Source organism: Geotrypetes seraphini, chromosome 16 (genome assembly GCF_902459505.1).
Source record: "Geotrypetes seraphini chromosome 16, aGeoSer1.1, whole genome shotgun sequence".
In the NCBI taxonomy this organism is placed as follows: domain Eukaryota; kingdom Metazoa; phylum Chordata; class Amphibia; order Gymnophiona; family Dermophiidae; genus Geotrypetes; species Geotrypetes seraphini.
The window spans coordinates 21,152,364-21,168,368 of record NC_047099.1 but is presented as its reverse complement, the minus strand read 5'-3'; the positions used below and the strand labels follow the sequence as shown (position 1 = coordinate 21,168,368).

The 16,005-nt window shown below is 43.9% G+C and overlaps 1 protein-coding gene across 7 annotated transcripts in view; it reads left to right on the top strand.

The window, feature by feature from the left end:
* Positions 1-16,005, top strand: part of GAL3ST4 (galactose-3-O-sulfotransferase 4) — a 109,990-nt gene that overhangs the window by 44,309 nt on the left and 49,676 nt on the right. For 2 of the 7 annotated variants that reach the window (XM_033925338.1, XM_033925332.1), the window contains exon 1: positions 8,430-8,549. The exons of 3 other annotated variants lie outside the window; for them this stretch is intronic. In XM_033925338.1, coding sequence (XP_033781229.1) covers positions 8,488-8,549 — 62 coding nt within the window. In that variant the 5' untranslated portion in view covers positions 8,430-8,487. Of the gene's footprint in view, positions 1-8,425; positions 8,550-11,762; positions 12,198-16,005 lie in introns of those variants that run through there. 2 more of the 7 variants (XM_033925337.1, XM_033925334.1) reach the window with 2 other exon arrangements.

Genomic DNA, 16,005 nt, shown 5'->3' with positions numbered 1-16,005 from the left:
CACCTACCTCAAGATATTACTTCCCCAAATAACCCACCTAAACACCTTCCAAGCAAACAGACCCCAAAAATTAGATGGTAATCTTACCTACTCTAACTATATTCTCTTTGTCCATATCACACAGTTCGGCACTGTCATTTTACTATCCAACCCCTAATTCCCCTTAGGAATGTATCCAGCTATCTCTCTTCTGTCAAAAAAAAAAAAAAAAAAAAATTGTATCTTCACTGGAAAATGTCCAGTCAAATCTTTTGTAATCCGCCTTGAACTGCAAGGTATAGGCGGAATAGAAATCCGTAATGTAATGTAATGTAATGTCCTATACTTGGCTCCCTTTTATTACATATAGCAGTAATTTCATTTCCTAGAGACGTTTCTTTTTTCTTTAATTAAGGGGGGGGGACATTATCAACATGTTATTTTACCTTTAACCTTAGTGATTAGTAATTAGGTCTCACTGCATAAAATGGGACTTGGGCTAAAATAACACATTTTAATGGCAGTACATGTTGATACTATGCCCCAAAGTGATCTGCTGGAGACTCATGCTGGCTTTCCACAGGTCTATCTTTATTCCAGATGGTTCACATAAAGGACATCAGCAGGGTTTCTTTTTGGAGCCTCTTAAGAGCACATCAGTAGGGAGCAGGGTTAGGAAACCCTGAACTGATCCATCCATGCCCCACTCAACTTCTGATGCGATAACAGCTGCACCACGGCACACGGTGGTGTTTAGAAGCCGTTGGATGGTTTTCATTGGAGCGCTAAGGTGGCAGTTCTATAAATTGGTTCCAAAATTAGGCACCACAAAAAAAAGACATGTTTAGGGCCAGATCCTGTAATTGGCACCTCAAAAAGATAGATGCCTAAAGTTAGGTGTCTATTGCATGTCAATCACACTTAGGCGCCCATTATAGAATTGTGCCTAGCTTAAAACGTAGGCCAGTGTTATATCTTTCTCCACCCTAAACACACCTACTTTGGTGTTAGGTGCCTGTCTTTTGTAGAATTGCGCCTAAGATAGGCGCCTATCTCTCAATTAAATTTGATACGTTTCGATTATGAGCTTCTTAAAGCTCATTATTGAAGCCAACTTACTAATTAAGTTAGGCACCTTTTAGAGAATGTCCCATAGAATGCCAATCTGTGATGGTGGTTAGGCTAAATGTGCGGCTCTACTTTCATTATCCCCCTGAGGTTTCCATAGGCACCAATTTCCAAAATGATTAGGGATGCCAAACACAATCAAAATGACCCCTCTCGGGACACAGTCTGCCCTAAATTTAGCAGTACTTAGTTGGCTGGGAGCAGCTTCTGTCTGGCTATGTGCCAATAAGCTAGTTAACTACCAGATTTCAGCAGGAGATAGTTGGATATCTCCTGTTGAATAACCCGATCGGTGGATTGGCCTATGACCAGCTATGTCATGCGACATAGCTGGTCACTGCCAAAACTCAGCAGCTCTCTGGCTAAGGCATGCGGCCAGATAGACCGGCCTAAAAAGCGGGTCTATGTTTGGTCGCTAAGCCTGGTTTTAAGAAAGGATTGGACAAGTTCCTGGAAGAAAAGTCCATAGTCTGCTATTGAAAACACACAGGGGAAGCCACTGCTAGCCCTGGCATCGGTAGAATGGAATGTTGCTATTATTTGGAGTTTCAGAATCTTACTCCTCTGAGATTCTAGAATGTTGCTACTTTTTGGGGCTTGTGCCAGGTACTAGTGATCTGGATTGGCCACCGTGAGAATGGACTACTGGTCTAGATGGATCATTGGTCTGACCCAGTAAGGCTATTCTTATGTTCTTATGAATATTGGCTTTACTGGCTAAGTTCACAGCACTGAAACTTAACCCCAGAATTCAATGTCAGTGGACTGATCTGGCCCCGGCATGGAAGATCAGGATCACTGCCGACCACAGGAGGTAGTCAGGCTGCCTCCCCAGTCTGAATATCGGGCCCTATGAAAGAGCATGTTCAATATTGGGGATTCTTGAGACAGGTTCAAGAATCACTGTGCTATGGGCAAGCTTGCATCTGCCCTCCTTTCACCTCTTCCTCCCCCCAGCCCTCTCAATGCTGGCCTTGGCAAGGATGAGTCATTACTTAGCTTTATGAAAATATTTATGTTTATAGTTTATTCATTTGTATCCCGCTTTATACAAAGCGAGTCATAGCAAATACATACATAATAAAACAACAATACACATAAGAACATAAGAATTGTCACTGCTGGGTCAGACCAGTGGTCCATCATGCCCAGCAGTCTGCTCCCGCGGCGGCCCTTAGGTCAAAGACCAGTGCCATAATTGAGTCTAGCCTTATCCGCATACATTCTGGTTCAGCAGGAGCTTGTCTAACTTTGTCTTGAATCCCTGGAGGGTGTTTTCCCCTGTTTGAATCCCTGGAGGGTGTTTTCCCTTATAACAGCCTCCGGAAGAGCGTTCCAGTTTTCTACCACTCTCTGGGTAAAGAAGAACATAAGAATTGCCACTGCTGAGTCAGACCACTGGTCCATCATGCCCAGCAGTCCGCTCACGCGGCAGTCCTCTGGTCTAAGACCAGCACCCTAGCTGAGACTAGCCCTACCAGTGCACGTTCTTGTTCAGCAGAAACATGTCTAACTTTGTCTTAAATCCTTGGAGGGTGTTTTCCCCTATAACAGCCTCTGGAAGAGCGTTCCAGCTTTCTACCACTCTCTGGGTGAAGAAGAACTTCCTTACGTTTGTACGGAATCTATCCCCTTTCAACTTTAGAGAGTGCCCTCTTGTTCTCCCTACCTTGGAGAGGGTGAACAACCTATCCTTATCTACTAAGTCTATCAGTACCTTGAATGTTTCGATCATGTCCCCTCTCAATCTCCCCTGTTCGAGGGAGAAGAGGCCCAGTTTCTCTAATCTTTCGCTATACGGCAGCTCCTCCAGCCCCTTAACCATCTTAGTCACTCTTCTCTGGACCCTTTCGAGTAGTACCGTGTCCTTCTTCATGTACGACGACCAGTGCGGGACGCAGTACTCCAGGTGAGGGCGTACCATGGCCCGGTACAGCGACATGATAACCTTCTCTGATCTGTTCGTGATCCCCTTCTTTATCATTCCTAGCATTCTGTTTGCCCTTCTTGCTGCTGCCACACATTGTGTGGACGGCTTCATCAACTTGTCGATCAGAACTCCCAAGTCCCTTTCCTGGGAGGTTTCTCCAAGTACCACCCCGGACATCCTGTATTCGTGCATGAGATTTTTGTTACTGACATGCATCACTTTACACTTATCCACGTTGAACCTCCTTACGTTTGTACGGAATCTATCCCCTTTTAACTTTAGAGAGTGCCCTCTCATTCTCTCCACCTCGGAGAGGGTGAACAATCTCTCTTTCTCTACTAAGTTTGGAGCTAGTTCCCCACACATTACAATTCTTGCCAAGGGATTTGGGGCTAGATGCACTAAAGTCAGCAAAGAGATGTGGGTAACATAATGTTCAAACTTCAATTTGTATAGCACAAGTACAAAAAATTATTTTAAGTACTCAAACTAGCTACTATATTTACTACATTTCAAACAAATTCTTACAAAACTATCAAAAAGTATTTTTATTTCAATTTTATAAAGTTTCCATCAAAAATGTATACAGTGAAACCTTGGATCGCAAGTAACTTGGTTTGCAAGTGTTTTGCAAGACAAGCAAAACATTTTATTAAATTTTAACTTGATAAGAACATAAGAACATAAGAACATAAGCAGTGCCTCTGCTGGGTCAGACCACAGGTCCATCCTGCCCAGCAGTCCGCTCCCGCGGTGGCCAAAAACAGGTCAAGGCCTGTCTGAATCATCAGAAGGGCTCCCCTGCCACCTTGGTTTCCCATTTAAGTTCTGCCCTCCTATCGAAGTCCTAGCCCTCCGGTCTTGCACATGCACGACCAGGTTGGTTTACTCAGTACCCCACGATCCCTCTATCCCTCAGGAATCCATCCAATCCCTGCTTGAATCCCTGTACCGTACTCTGCCTGATATATAAGCAAAGTCTTGCAATACGAGTACATATGGCATACACGTGTCACATGATCACAACTGAGCCGATGGTTCTTCTCTAACACTAAAAAAGTGTAGTGACTGTTCTAAACAATCAAAGTCAAGCAATACGAGTACAAACAGTATATATGTGTCACATTATCACAATTGAGCTAATGGTTCTTATCTCTCTGATGCTTCGGGAGTGCAGTGACTGTTCCATATGAGCGAGGTCTTGCAATACGAGTACATACAGTATACACGCGTCACATCATCACAATTGAGCCGATGGTTCTTCTCTCTCGGACGCTGTGGGAGTGTAGTGACTGTTCCATACGAGTGAGGTCTTGCAATACGAGTACATCACAGTATACACACGTCACATCATCACAATTGAGACGATGGTTCTTCTCTCTCGGACGCTGCAAGAGTCTAGTGACTGTTCTAAATGAACAAAGTCTTGAAATACGAGTACATCACAGTATACACACGTCACATCATCACAACTGAGCCAATGGTTCTCTCTCTGACGCTGCGGGAGTGTAATGACTATTCTAAACGAGCGAGGTCTTACAATACGAGTACGTATAGTATTTTTGTATTAAAGTTTTTGGGTTGTGGAATGAGTCGTCTGAGTTTCAATTATTTCATATAGGGAAATGCTTTGATATACGAGTGCTTTGGATTACAAGCATGCTTCAGGAACGAATTATGCTCGCAAACCAAGGTTTGACTGTATATCTCTTGGGATTGGAAGTGAGCATATCATTACATATTGGATGATCAGATCATAGGACCTCCTAGGATCTATATATCATTCCAGGTCCGCATCCTGAATTGAGTATTATAATCATTTATACTCAAATCCTCCTACCAGCCCCTTAAATCGATTATCCACAGTGCTGAAACTTATGACAAAAAACGTATTCTAAATAGTTCAATATGTATGCCAAAGGCTGAACACGCCAGACTACCATAGTGCTATTTAGTAAACACTTTTAGGAAAAAAGCATCACTTATCGTGGGTGGAACCAGCCACCACCAATGCTGGTATGTTGGATACAAACTCCCGACGTCTGCTGGTATTAGCTTTTCAATTCAAAACGGATCATCCTCGAGGAATCCACCATTCTAGGGTTTAAGGGTAAGTTAGATGTACACCTCCTTATGAGTGGCTTAAGGTGACATAGGTAAGGGTAAGCTAGATGCGCATCTCTTATGAGAAGCTTAGAGTGATGTGGGGACTAATACTATGCCAGGGTACACCTGGCAGGGCCTCCGCGTGTGCGAATCGCCGGACTTGATGGACCTAGGGTCTGTTCCGGAGATGGCACTTCTTATGTTCTTATGAGGGATTATTTAGAATCGCTGCCTCTCTAGAACAATAAAGCAATAGTATAAAACCCACCATAAAGATATAGTGCGTACTGCCATAATATATATATATGAAACTACAAAAAAAACCACCTGTTTATATAATCAACCCTAACGGCCTCTTTGACAAAGCTGTGCTGTGGCTGCACTGCACTAACGGCCCCGAAGCCCATAGAGATTTAAAGGGCTTCGGGGCTGTTGTCGCGCGGCTTTGTAAAAGAGGCCGTAAGGCAATAGTGTAAAAAAACACCATAACAACAATCGTATAAAACCCACCATGAAGGTGTCTTGATTACTGCGATAACAATATATATATATCTATAACACAAAAACCCACCTGTTCATATAAATAACCCTAAGAAACTCACCATTGGTGAACAGAGATGCTAAAACTAAAGCCAAACTGACCTTAGAACTAACTAGCAATCATGCATTGAACATACACCGCTGGCCACAAAAGTCCTGAACTGAAATAAAGCTAACATAAGAACATAAGAATTGCCATCTCCGGATCAGACCCTGGGTCCATCAAGTCTGGTGATCCGCACACGCGGAGGCCCCGCCAGGTGTACCTCTGGCATAGTTTTAGTCCCCATATCACTGTATGCTTCTCAAGGGAGATGTGTATCTAATTTACCCTTACCCCTATCACTCTATGCCACTCTTAAGGAGATGTGCATCTAGTTTACCCTTAAATCCTAGAAGGGTGGAGTCTGCAATTACTTCCTCTGGGAGAGCATTCTAGGTGTCCACCACTCGCTGTGTGAAACAGAATTTCCTGACCTGGACCTGTCCCCCCTCAGCTTCAGTTTATGTCCTCTTGTCCGTGTCACATTGGACATTGTAAATAACTGCTTTCCCTGCTCTATTTTGTCGAATCCTTTCAGTATTTTGAAAGTCTCAATCAGATCCCCTCGCAGTCTCCTCTGCTCAAGAGAGAACAACCCCAGTCTCCTAAGTCGTTCCTCGTAGTCCAGGTTCTCCATACCTTTCACTAGCTTCGTCGCTCGTCTCTGCACCCTCTCTAGCAGTTTTATATCCTTCTTTAGGTATGGAACAAAAAACTCACATTATTCATACCCCTTTAGGTTAATCAAATGCAAACAATTGCTCAATTCATGGCTTCAATACTGCGACCGTCAGCTAAGCTTGTTGTAAAAGAACGCCGCCGCTGCCTCTTGTTTTAAAGGGACCAATGATCGGCAGGTGTGCAGAGGGCATGATGTCGGCAAATTAACGCAACTAACGCCAGCGTGCCGGAGTGTCCGGGATACCATCTCAACCATTGGTTGAAGCCAGCACGAGTTGGCGTTCATGCTGACATCAAATCCTCACCCGGGCAATCTAAAAAAAAGTCCTGATACGATCTGAACAGCTGTTTCATGATTAGAATGTACCAGGGCACGCTGCGATTCTTAAAAGTAACCAGTACTGCACATCAAGCAATAAACTTGAGATTATTAACTTCAATGATCGCGCCAACATGCCCCCGACCCTGTGACCTGCAGGCCAGCTGAAAACTTAAGGCAGGGGTCCCCAAAGTCCCTCCTTGAGGGCTGAATCCAGTCGGGTTTTCAGGATTTCCCCCATGACTATGCATGAGATCTATGTGCATGCACTGCTTTCAACGCATATTCATGGGGGAAATCCTGAAAACCCGACTGGATTCGGCCCTCAAGGAGGGACTTTGGGGACCCCTGACTTAAGGGAACAGCAATAACAAAGTGATTATGTTGTATACATGACTGATATGAAGTGTGAAAATTTTTTAAAAAATTTTTATATGAATGCACCAGATCAGTTGAGAAACAGTCATAGCGATGAGACCAAATTTTTGATCAATTGATGATTTTTGTAGATATTTTGGATGAACATTTTAATGAATTGATCTTTATTGAATTTATTAATTTATCAATTTGTTAATAAACAAACAACAATTTGTTAATAAACAAACAAACAACAGGTCTGCCTGTTTTGTTTGTTTTTTTTTTTCAATGGCACAGATATTTTGCATGTGTTACACACACAAAATATCTGTCCCATAAAAAAAAATAAAAAAGTCCCCTACTGCCAATGACGGCCCTTCCCGATGACCCCCGACAAACGCAGCACAAAAGAAAGTTTGCAGGAGGGTGACCACTCCCTCCTGCCATGCAGAACACCCCCATGACTTAGCCCCCTCCCCCCCGCACCAGGCACCCCAAGCCACTACCCCCAACCCCCCCAAAAAAAAAAATGGCAGGAGGGAGTAGGCACCCTCCTGCCACTGGAACACCCCCATCCCCTACCCCAAACCTCCCCTGTACCTTTTTAAAAAGATGGCAGCAGGAAGCCCGCTCTGAGGCTCCTGTTTCGGGCCCACCAGTCCTAAAAGATGGGCTTTCCCCTCCACGGTGCATCATGTTATGAACAGGGATGGGCCACAGGCCCTGATTGGTTCAGTCAATCAGGCCTTAGGCACCACTCTCTGTATCCAGGATACTAAAAGAGCCTAAGGCCCTGATTGGCTTGACCAATTGGCTTGGCCAATCAGGGCTTTAGGCTCCTCCCTTAGTATTTTCCGTGCAAATCATTTGCATGCAAACTTGATAGTGCATCGATCGCTCCTCGAGAATCAGCCAGAGAATCGGCCAACAGCGATGCAGTTGGTATCTTTAGTGCATCTAGCCCTTTGTAGCATTGTTGTTTCAAGAACCGAAAGGTTCTGTGTGCTTGAATGTATCAATTTCACCAAGCAAAGAGATCATAAGAGGTCATTGTGTGTCAACAGTGGCTGCAAAGTAGAGAAGCTTCACGCCCCAGGCCTTCTCAGTGAGATCAGAGCTCTTTAAAGAAGGATGTGATTACCTTCCAACACATAATCACTTCCTCCACTGTACCTGAGCCAGACGTCTCCCATCTGTTGGGCCATTTCCAGGATGCTAGCAATCCTTTAACTGTTAATAAATGACAGAATTCTTGTTTCAAAACCTTACTGATTCTCTGGAAGGAAGATCTGCTCAGCAGAAGCAAAAAACACTCATCTTTGGCTCAGACAAGAAATAACATTGAACTTATGACTTTGGAGATACAAGAAGTGAATATGAGCATGCCAATGTGGAATATACAAAATGAAAAGAACTCGGAAAAACCGCAGCTTGGGCAACTGTGTGAAACTCTGGCTGCATCCACGGTAGGAATGCCTTTGTTAAGATTATTTTCTATCTAGTGTCTTTCTTTGAAATCTTTCGTCATGGCATCTGGAGCATTGGAAATAGGGCTGACCCGAGCTTTAGGCATTCGCCTAAGGCAGCAGCTTCTGGAGGCGCCAAAGGGCAGCAAAACAATAGGGACAATACACACAGAAAATGGAATAATTTCAGAACTTCCCACTTACCCAGATTATTCTGGAAGGGGTGGTGTAGGAGTAGGGGTATCAGATTTTACTTTAGTACAATTTGGATCCCCTAGACCCGCCCACAGGCCCGCTCAGTTCCACCCATCTCCACTCCCGTTATGCCCCAGTCCCGCCTCCAATCCTGCCCTAGCCCTGCCCTGCTCCCTGCTGCCTGCTCTCATTGGGCAGGAAGGCATCCGTGTATGCGCGGTTGCAACACAATGACGTCACGCGCACGACACAATTTCGAGGAAGCTTTTCAAAACCCGGACAAAGTGCCGGGTTTTGAAAAGCCGTCTGGGGAAATCCAGACATCTGGTAACCCTATATAGGGGTGATCATGGATATAAGAGGCTTGAGAGTGAACTAGGAGGGGGTGCAAGGCCTAGGTGCTAAACATCCTTGCACCTGCCCTGAAAACATGTCCTGCCTTAACATGCTCTTTACAGGGATATCATATTTTTTTTTTTTTAATTATTACTCGCAACCATTCGACAATTCTGAACGAGTTACAGTCCAACATGCATAATTAAAACAATGCCACAAACTACAAAAAGCTTGTATAACAATGGCAAATATTTAACAGTTGTACCAACCTAATCAAATCATATAGATATGACAAAAACACTAGGTTGGAGTATCAGAATTGTATTTTTCCTCAATAGAACACCTCAGCCCCACCACTCCACCGCTATAGCATTCTCAAGAAAGCCGGAGATTTATGTGGTGCCTCATCATTGGTCATCCATCTTAAGTTACTGTGTGATATTCATTCCATTAACAGTGTTATAATTTAAATAATTTAAATGTAGACCATTTACATTGCATTTAAATTATTTAATTATTTAAATTATAACACTGTTAATGGAATGAATATCACACAGCACTTAAGATGGATGACCAATGATGAGGCACCACATAAATCTCCATCTTTCTTGAGAATGCTATAGCGGTGGAGTGGTGGGGCTGAGGTGTCCTATTGAGGAAAAATACAATTCTGATACTCCAACCTAGTGTTTTTGTCACATCTATACAAACTACAAAAAGACATAAAACCAAATCATTTCATACACTATAACAAAACAAGAATATTCTTCATAACTCAGTCATTTACCAAAACAAACATACACAACACAATAAAAAAAGATTCACTTAAATAATTCCTACTCAATCATTTGCCAAAACATTTCTGGAAAAGCAAAGTTTTAACTAAGTTCCTGAGCTGAAGTAAACTGGTAGCATTCTTTATATCCAATGGGAATGCATGCCACGATATTACACCCTGCACAGTCAATATAGCATGCCGAATGCCAACCAACTTTATCTGTTTAATAAATGGAACCTCAAGACTGATCTTATCTTCAGATCGTAAAGCGCGACGAGGATGATATATTTGCAGAAGAGAACTGAGCAGAGTTGGACATTTGTCCTTCAACAGCTTAAAGATTTCACAAACCATTTGAAACTCTATGCGATAAGCATAAGACACTTGAAAAGTTGCAGGAGTGTTGTCGTGAGGGGAGATTGTTAGAATCACGCCTGGGCTGCTCATTTAAACAGCTGAACTTAAAATAACATTTTAAAATCTATTTTCAGCGCTTCATTTGAAGCTGTTTTTGTTTTCAGTATCCTTAAAGGCAGCTGATGGGTGCCTGTGTATCTCACAGAAAGATTTCCAATCATGAAAGTTTAATATCACATTTATATTCTAAGCAATGGATTCATCTCGAGGAACGTAGGGAGAAGGGAGACATGATCGAAACATTTAAGTACCTCACGGGACGTGTCGAAGTGGAAGATGATATTTTCTTTCTCAAGGGACCCTCGTCCACAAGAGGGCACCCGCTCAAACTCAGGGGCGGAAAATTTCATGGCGACACCAGAAAGTATTTCTTCACAGAGAGAGTGGTTGATCATTGGAACAAGCTTCCAGTGCAGGTGATCGAGGCAGACAGCGTGCCAGACTTTAAGAATAAATGGGATACCCATGTGGGATCCCTACGAGGGTCAAGATAAGGAAATTGGGTCATTAGGGCATAGACAGGGGGTGGGTAAGCAGAGTGGGCAGACTTGATGGGCTGTAGCCCTTTTCTGCCGTCATCTTCTATGTTTCTATCTCTTCCCCCCCCCATCTCCTCCTTCAGAAGCGAATCTGGAGGATGGATTGGAGACTGACTGATCATCGCTATCCAAGGAACTTATAGGAATCCCTGTTGCCAGCAGACTTATGAGCCGTGCCACAGCTCTGCTGATGTGCTGAGTCATCTTTTTCTGGTCCAAATGATGCCCATTCAGAAAATTGTAAGGGGTAGTTTACACCACAGGTAGCTTTGTTTCCCTTTCATCCATCTTTTTTTGTGTTATACTGAGGGCTCCTGAGCTAGCTGGAAATGTCAGCTGGTTTCCAAGGCATTTGGGAGGGAAAACATGATGGGAGAAACTAGCCATGAATGTGAAAACACTCTTAGAACAGCCTATCCCAGTCTTTTAGACTGAAGGGAGAGTGATGAAGGAGCTGGAGTGATACTTAGGGCACAGCACAGAGATCCTTGAGGGGGGGGAGGGACGGGAAGGAATTCAGAGGATTTGGATTTAGCTCAGCCTTTTCAGTGGGAGCTCAAGGCAGTTACATTCAGACACAGTGGGTATTTCCCTTACAATCAGTCTGTACCTGAGGTAATGGAGGGTGAGAGACTTGCCCAGGATTACAAGGAGCAGTAGTGAGATTTAAATCTGGCTTCTCCATTTTCCAGCCCACTGCTCCAACCACAAAGCTAGTCAAACAACCAGCAGACAAATGGGGCAGCCCCTGATTCTGCAAAGCCGCAGTGAACCACTGTTGGCAGCTGCCTGCGTGGTGACATTACGGAAAAGTTTGCTGAGGTGAAACAGCCATAAATATCCTCCAATGCTTTGCTGAAAGACTCAGCCTAAGTTTTGCCCTGCCCCTGAAACAGCAGTTCAATTCCCTCCCCCCCCAACTTCTTCCAACCTAGGAGAAGGGGGGGACTTGCAGGGGGTAAAAGCAGCCCCGGAAGGCCTCTGATCAGCTGCTGGAGCTCCAGGAATGCTGTCCTAGAGGTTTGAAACGTCATCGCACTTCACATATTTAAAATGTGGCACCGAATGTGATGGAAAGAATCACATGGCTGCACTCGGTCCTATATTAGGAGACCTGATTTCATGCAACCAGTTGCGGAGTCTTGAATGAGACTGAGAAAGGGGAGGCTAAAGGCGTAATGACCCACCAGAAGAGTTCAAAATCCAGCGTGAGGTGGAGAGCCTGGGAAACGATGCCAGAGTAATGACAATGTTGGCATTTCAGCTGCTGAGGGAGGGGCTGCATGGCTATTTATGAGAAATCTAGATGGGCCCTTTTCCCACTCACTGGTCTTCACTTCAAAAGGCTGACTTCTGGGGCAAGTTGCTGTGAGGGGGATTGAGGTAAGTACTTATTCATAACATAAAGAGGGAGCGAGACTGAATATAAGACAGGCCACGAGATTGTGGCAACCCAAAGACAAATCTTTCACAAGTTCACCTCCTCTGGATTATACTGACTGAGCTTTCTTTTTAACATCTTTAGTTACTGCAGGCGGAAGAGGCATACAAAGCTCAGGATGTGTAGCTGATTTCAACAGACAAATGGCTCTTTCGTGAAATGATAGCTAGTCCTGATAGGGAAAGTGTATAAAGCAGTCTTAGACACTACACTTCTCCCTCCGTACTCGTGGTTTCGATTATTCACGGTTTTTAGCTTGCTGGCTCCTCGCCTCCAAATTACATTAGCTTGCATAGAGAAATTGCGGATTCCAAGCGTTTACAGAGAAAATGCCGATCCCCAGCACTTTCTTCACCGTGTTTTGCCTCTCCTTCAGGAACAGACCAGGTCTCCCACCATGTTATTTGCGGTTTCACTATATTCACAATGGTTTTTAATAGAAAACAGCGAAGAACATAAGAACATAAGAACTGCCGCTACTGGGTCAGACCAACGGTCCATCATGCCCAGCAGTCCGCTCACGCGGTGGCCCTCTGGTCAAAGACCAGCACCCTGACTGAGACTATCTCTATCAGCGTATGTCCTTTTTCAGCACGAACTTGTCTAACTTTGTCTTGAATCCCTGGAGGGTGTTTCCCCCTATAACAGCCTCCGGAAGAGCGTTCCAGATTTCTACCACTCTCTGGGTAAAGAAGAACTTCCTCACGTTTGAACAGAATCTATCCCCTTTTAACTTTAGAGAGTGCCCTCTCGTTCTCTCTACCTTGGAGAGGTTGAACAACCTGTCTTTATTTACTTTGTCTTCAATCGCTGCAGGGTGTTTTCCCCTTGAATGATCCAGAAGAGCATTCAAGTTTTCCACCACTCTCTGGGTGAAGAAGAACTTTCTTACGTTTGTACGGAATCTATCCCCTTTTAACTTTAGAGAGTGCCCTCTTGTTCTCTCTACCTTGGAGAGGGTGAACAACCTGTCTTTATCTACTTTGTCTTGAATCCCTGGAGGGTGTTTTTCCCTATAACAGCCTCCGGAAGAGTGTTCCAGTTTTCTACCACTCTCTGGGTAAAGAAGAACTTCCTCACGTTTGAACAGAATCTATCCCCTTCCAGCTTTAGAGAGTGCCCTCTCGTTCTCCCCACATATGAAAAAGTTATTTGCGGTTTTTCGATATTTGCGGTTCTGCTAATCCCCTATCACAGCAAATACGGAGGGAGAAGTGTATCAGCTTGGCATGAAAAATATACCTGCATGTCCTCATATAATTCTTCTCTGTACTGTGCAAAGCTGTGTGGGCAAGTTATGAGCTTAACTTAGTTGCTAAATTAGCTGTTAATTGGTGGGAGGCTCAGGGGCGTGCCTAGCATGCGCACAATTACTGTTCTAGAATACAACATAAGTTTGCAGTTATGTGTTTAAGTTTAGACCCAAGCAAATAAGCGAGCTCAATTGCTGATGTAAATGCTTCCAACTGCTGTCAGGTAGGCACATAGGAGGGAGGCCCCTAGGCACACAAGTCCCATGGCCTGGGTTCATTTCGCTCTAACACTGCATGCACCGGCTTCCCTGCTCCTCCCTCCCCCCTCATGACATAGCTTTCTGTTTCGGAGGAGAAGGGAAGTAGGCAAATGCAGTGTTAGACCCCCGCGGCCTGGGTTCAGTTTGCTTTCGGGCAAGAGGGCAGCGAGGGAGTGGAAGGGAGGGAAGCTGACCTCACCTCGCCAGGCAGTCGAGGGCCCCCTGCCCTGTATGCTTCCCCCCCCCCCAACGCCAGCCCTGGGGTCCCCCTAATACTTTCTGGCCTACCTTTAATCTGGCCCTGGGGAGGAAGGGAGGGAGTGGCCTAATGGCTAGAGCACCCTAAGGCTGTGAGCTCACCATGAGCTCAATCCCCATGACTCTGAGCAAGTCACCCAATCCCTCCATTGCCCTAAGATTGTGAGCCTGCCAGGACAGATAGGGAAAATACTTCAGAGTACCTGAAAAGAGTTCCTAAAAGTTATGCACATGGCTATAGAATACACCCAATCCACAAACAACTTTGACTCATCGCCTAAATGGGTGTTCCAAAGTTATGTGATGCACACAGGTGCTAAGCGTGATTCTATAACGAGTATGTTAAATATTGAAGACAGACCCTGGTCTCTTCAAGTGATCTTCTATAAGACATTCTGGCTGAAATGACATTTCACCTCAGTTTTGGTCTGCTAACTTCCTTGTAGACTCATACTAAGGGCTCCTTTTACTAAAGTGCGCTCGTGTTTTTAGCCCCGCGCTACGCGCCAAGAACTAATGCCAAGTTTCCAAGTTTCCTCAATAATTTGATTAATCGCCTACTCTACATTCAAGGCGATGTACAAGATAATACTAATAATTATAAACATAGGTAAAATATTATATCAATGGACAATATTACAAAAAGCAAACACAGTTTAAAAAAAAATTAAGTTGTTACTTATATCGAAACAATAGGAAAATTCATTAATGGTTACATTCTATATTAAATTCAAAAATACAAAGGTAAAAACATAGGGGGGGAAAAAGACAATAAAAAAGATAGATAAAAATAATAAAAAATCATTATTCACTAAAAGCATCGTTAAAAAGGAAACTTTTGAGCTTAATTTTAAATTTTTCGAGGTTCTTTTCTTCTCTTATATATATTGGGAGATCATTCCAGGACTGAGGGGCTGTCACCGAAAAAATAGTGAGACGTCTTGTATTGATGATTTTTAATAGATGTTGATCCTGTGATCTCAATGTTCTAGAAGTGGTATAAGGAATTAAGACTCTATGGATGAAAGCAGGAGTTTGAGAAATAAGAGTTTTAAACGTGAGTAAGCATATCTTAAATAAAATACGGTGTGCTACAGGAAGCCAATGAGATTCTTTAAGTAAGGGTGTGACGTGGTCAATGCTGCGTCCAACGCACGCAGCAATGGAGTGTGCGCTGAAACCACTAGCGCAGCATAGTAAAAGGAGCCTTAAGTGCTGTTCTAGTTGGTGTAATACGATTTGCAAGCACATCTTTGCACGCTGACAGTAATATTGTGCATGCAAATTTATAGCATTAGGCAGGATATGTTTATCCATATAAATTGACCGTGGGGAAACCAGCTGTTATGTATGTAAATAAAGGTACATATATATGTCCCTAATCCAATACTTTTACACACATTAATTCCCAATGTGGAATTACGTTTGAAAAGTAATGCAGAAACCATGGGATTGATATTTAGCCAGCAGCAGTGAGCGTAACTTTTTTAACCACAGCTGGTGTTATTGCCAGATATTCAGTTCCAGGTCATGTCCGGGCATCGGCATTGAATACCTAATCCTTTAGACCCCAGCCAGTTGGGTTTTCAAGCTATCCCTAATAAATATACACTTCTCCCTCCTGATCCATAAGAACATAAGAAGTGCTGCTGCTGGGTCAGACCAGTGATCCATCCAGCAGTCCGCTCATGCGGCGGCCCTTAAGTCAAAGACCAGCACCCTGAGACTAGCCCTACCTGCGTACGTTCTGGATCAGCAGGAACTTGTCTAACTTTGTCTTGAATCCCTGGAGGGTGTTTTCCCCTATAACAGACTCCGGAAGAGCATTCCAGTTTTCCACCACTCTCTGGGTGAAGAAGAACTTCCTTATGTTCATCCCCTTTCAACTTTAGAGAGTGCCCTCTCGTTCTCCCTACCTTGGAGAGGGTGAACAACCTGCACAAGCCTCGAACACCTTAAAATCATAACTGTTTGAGGCT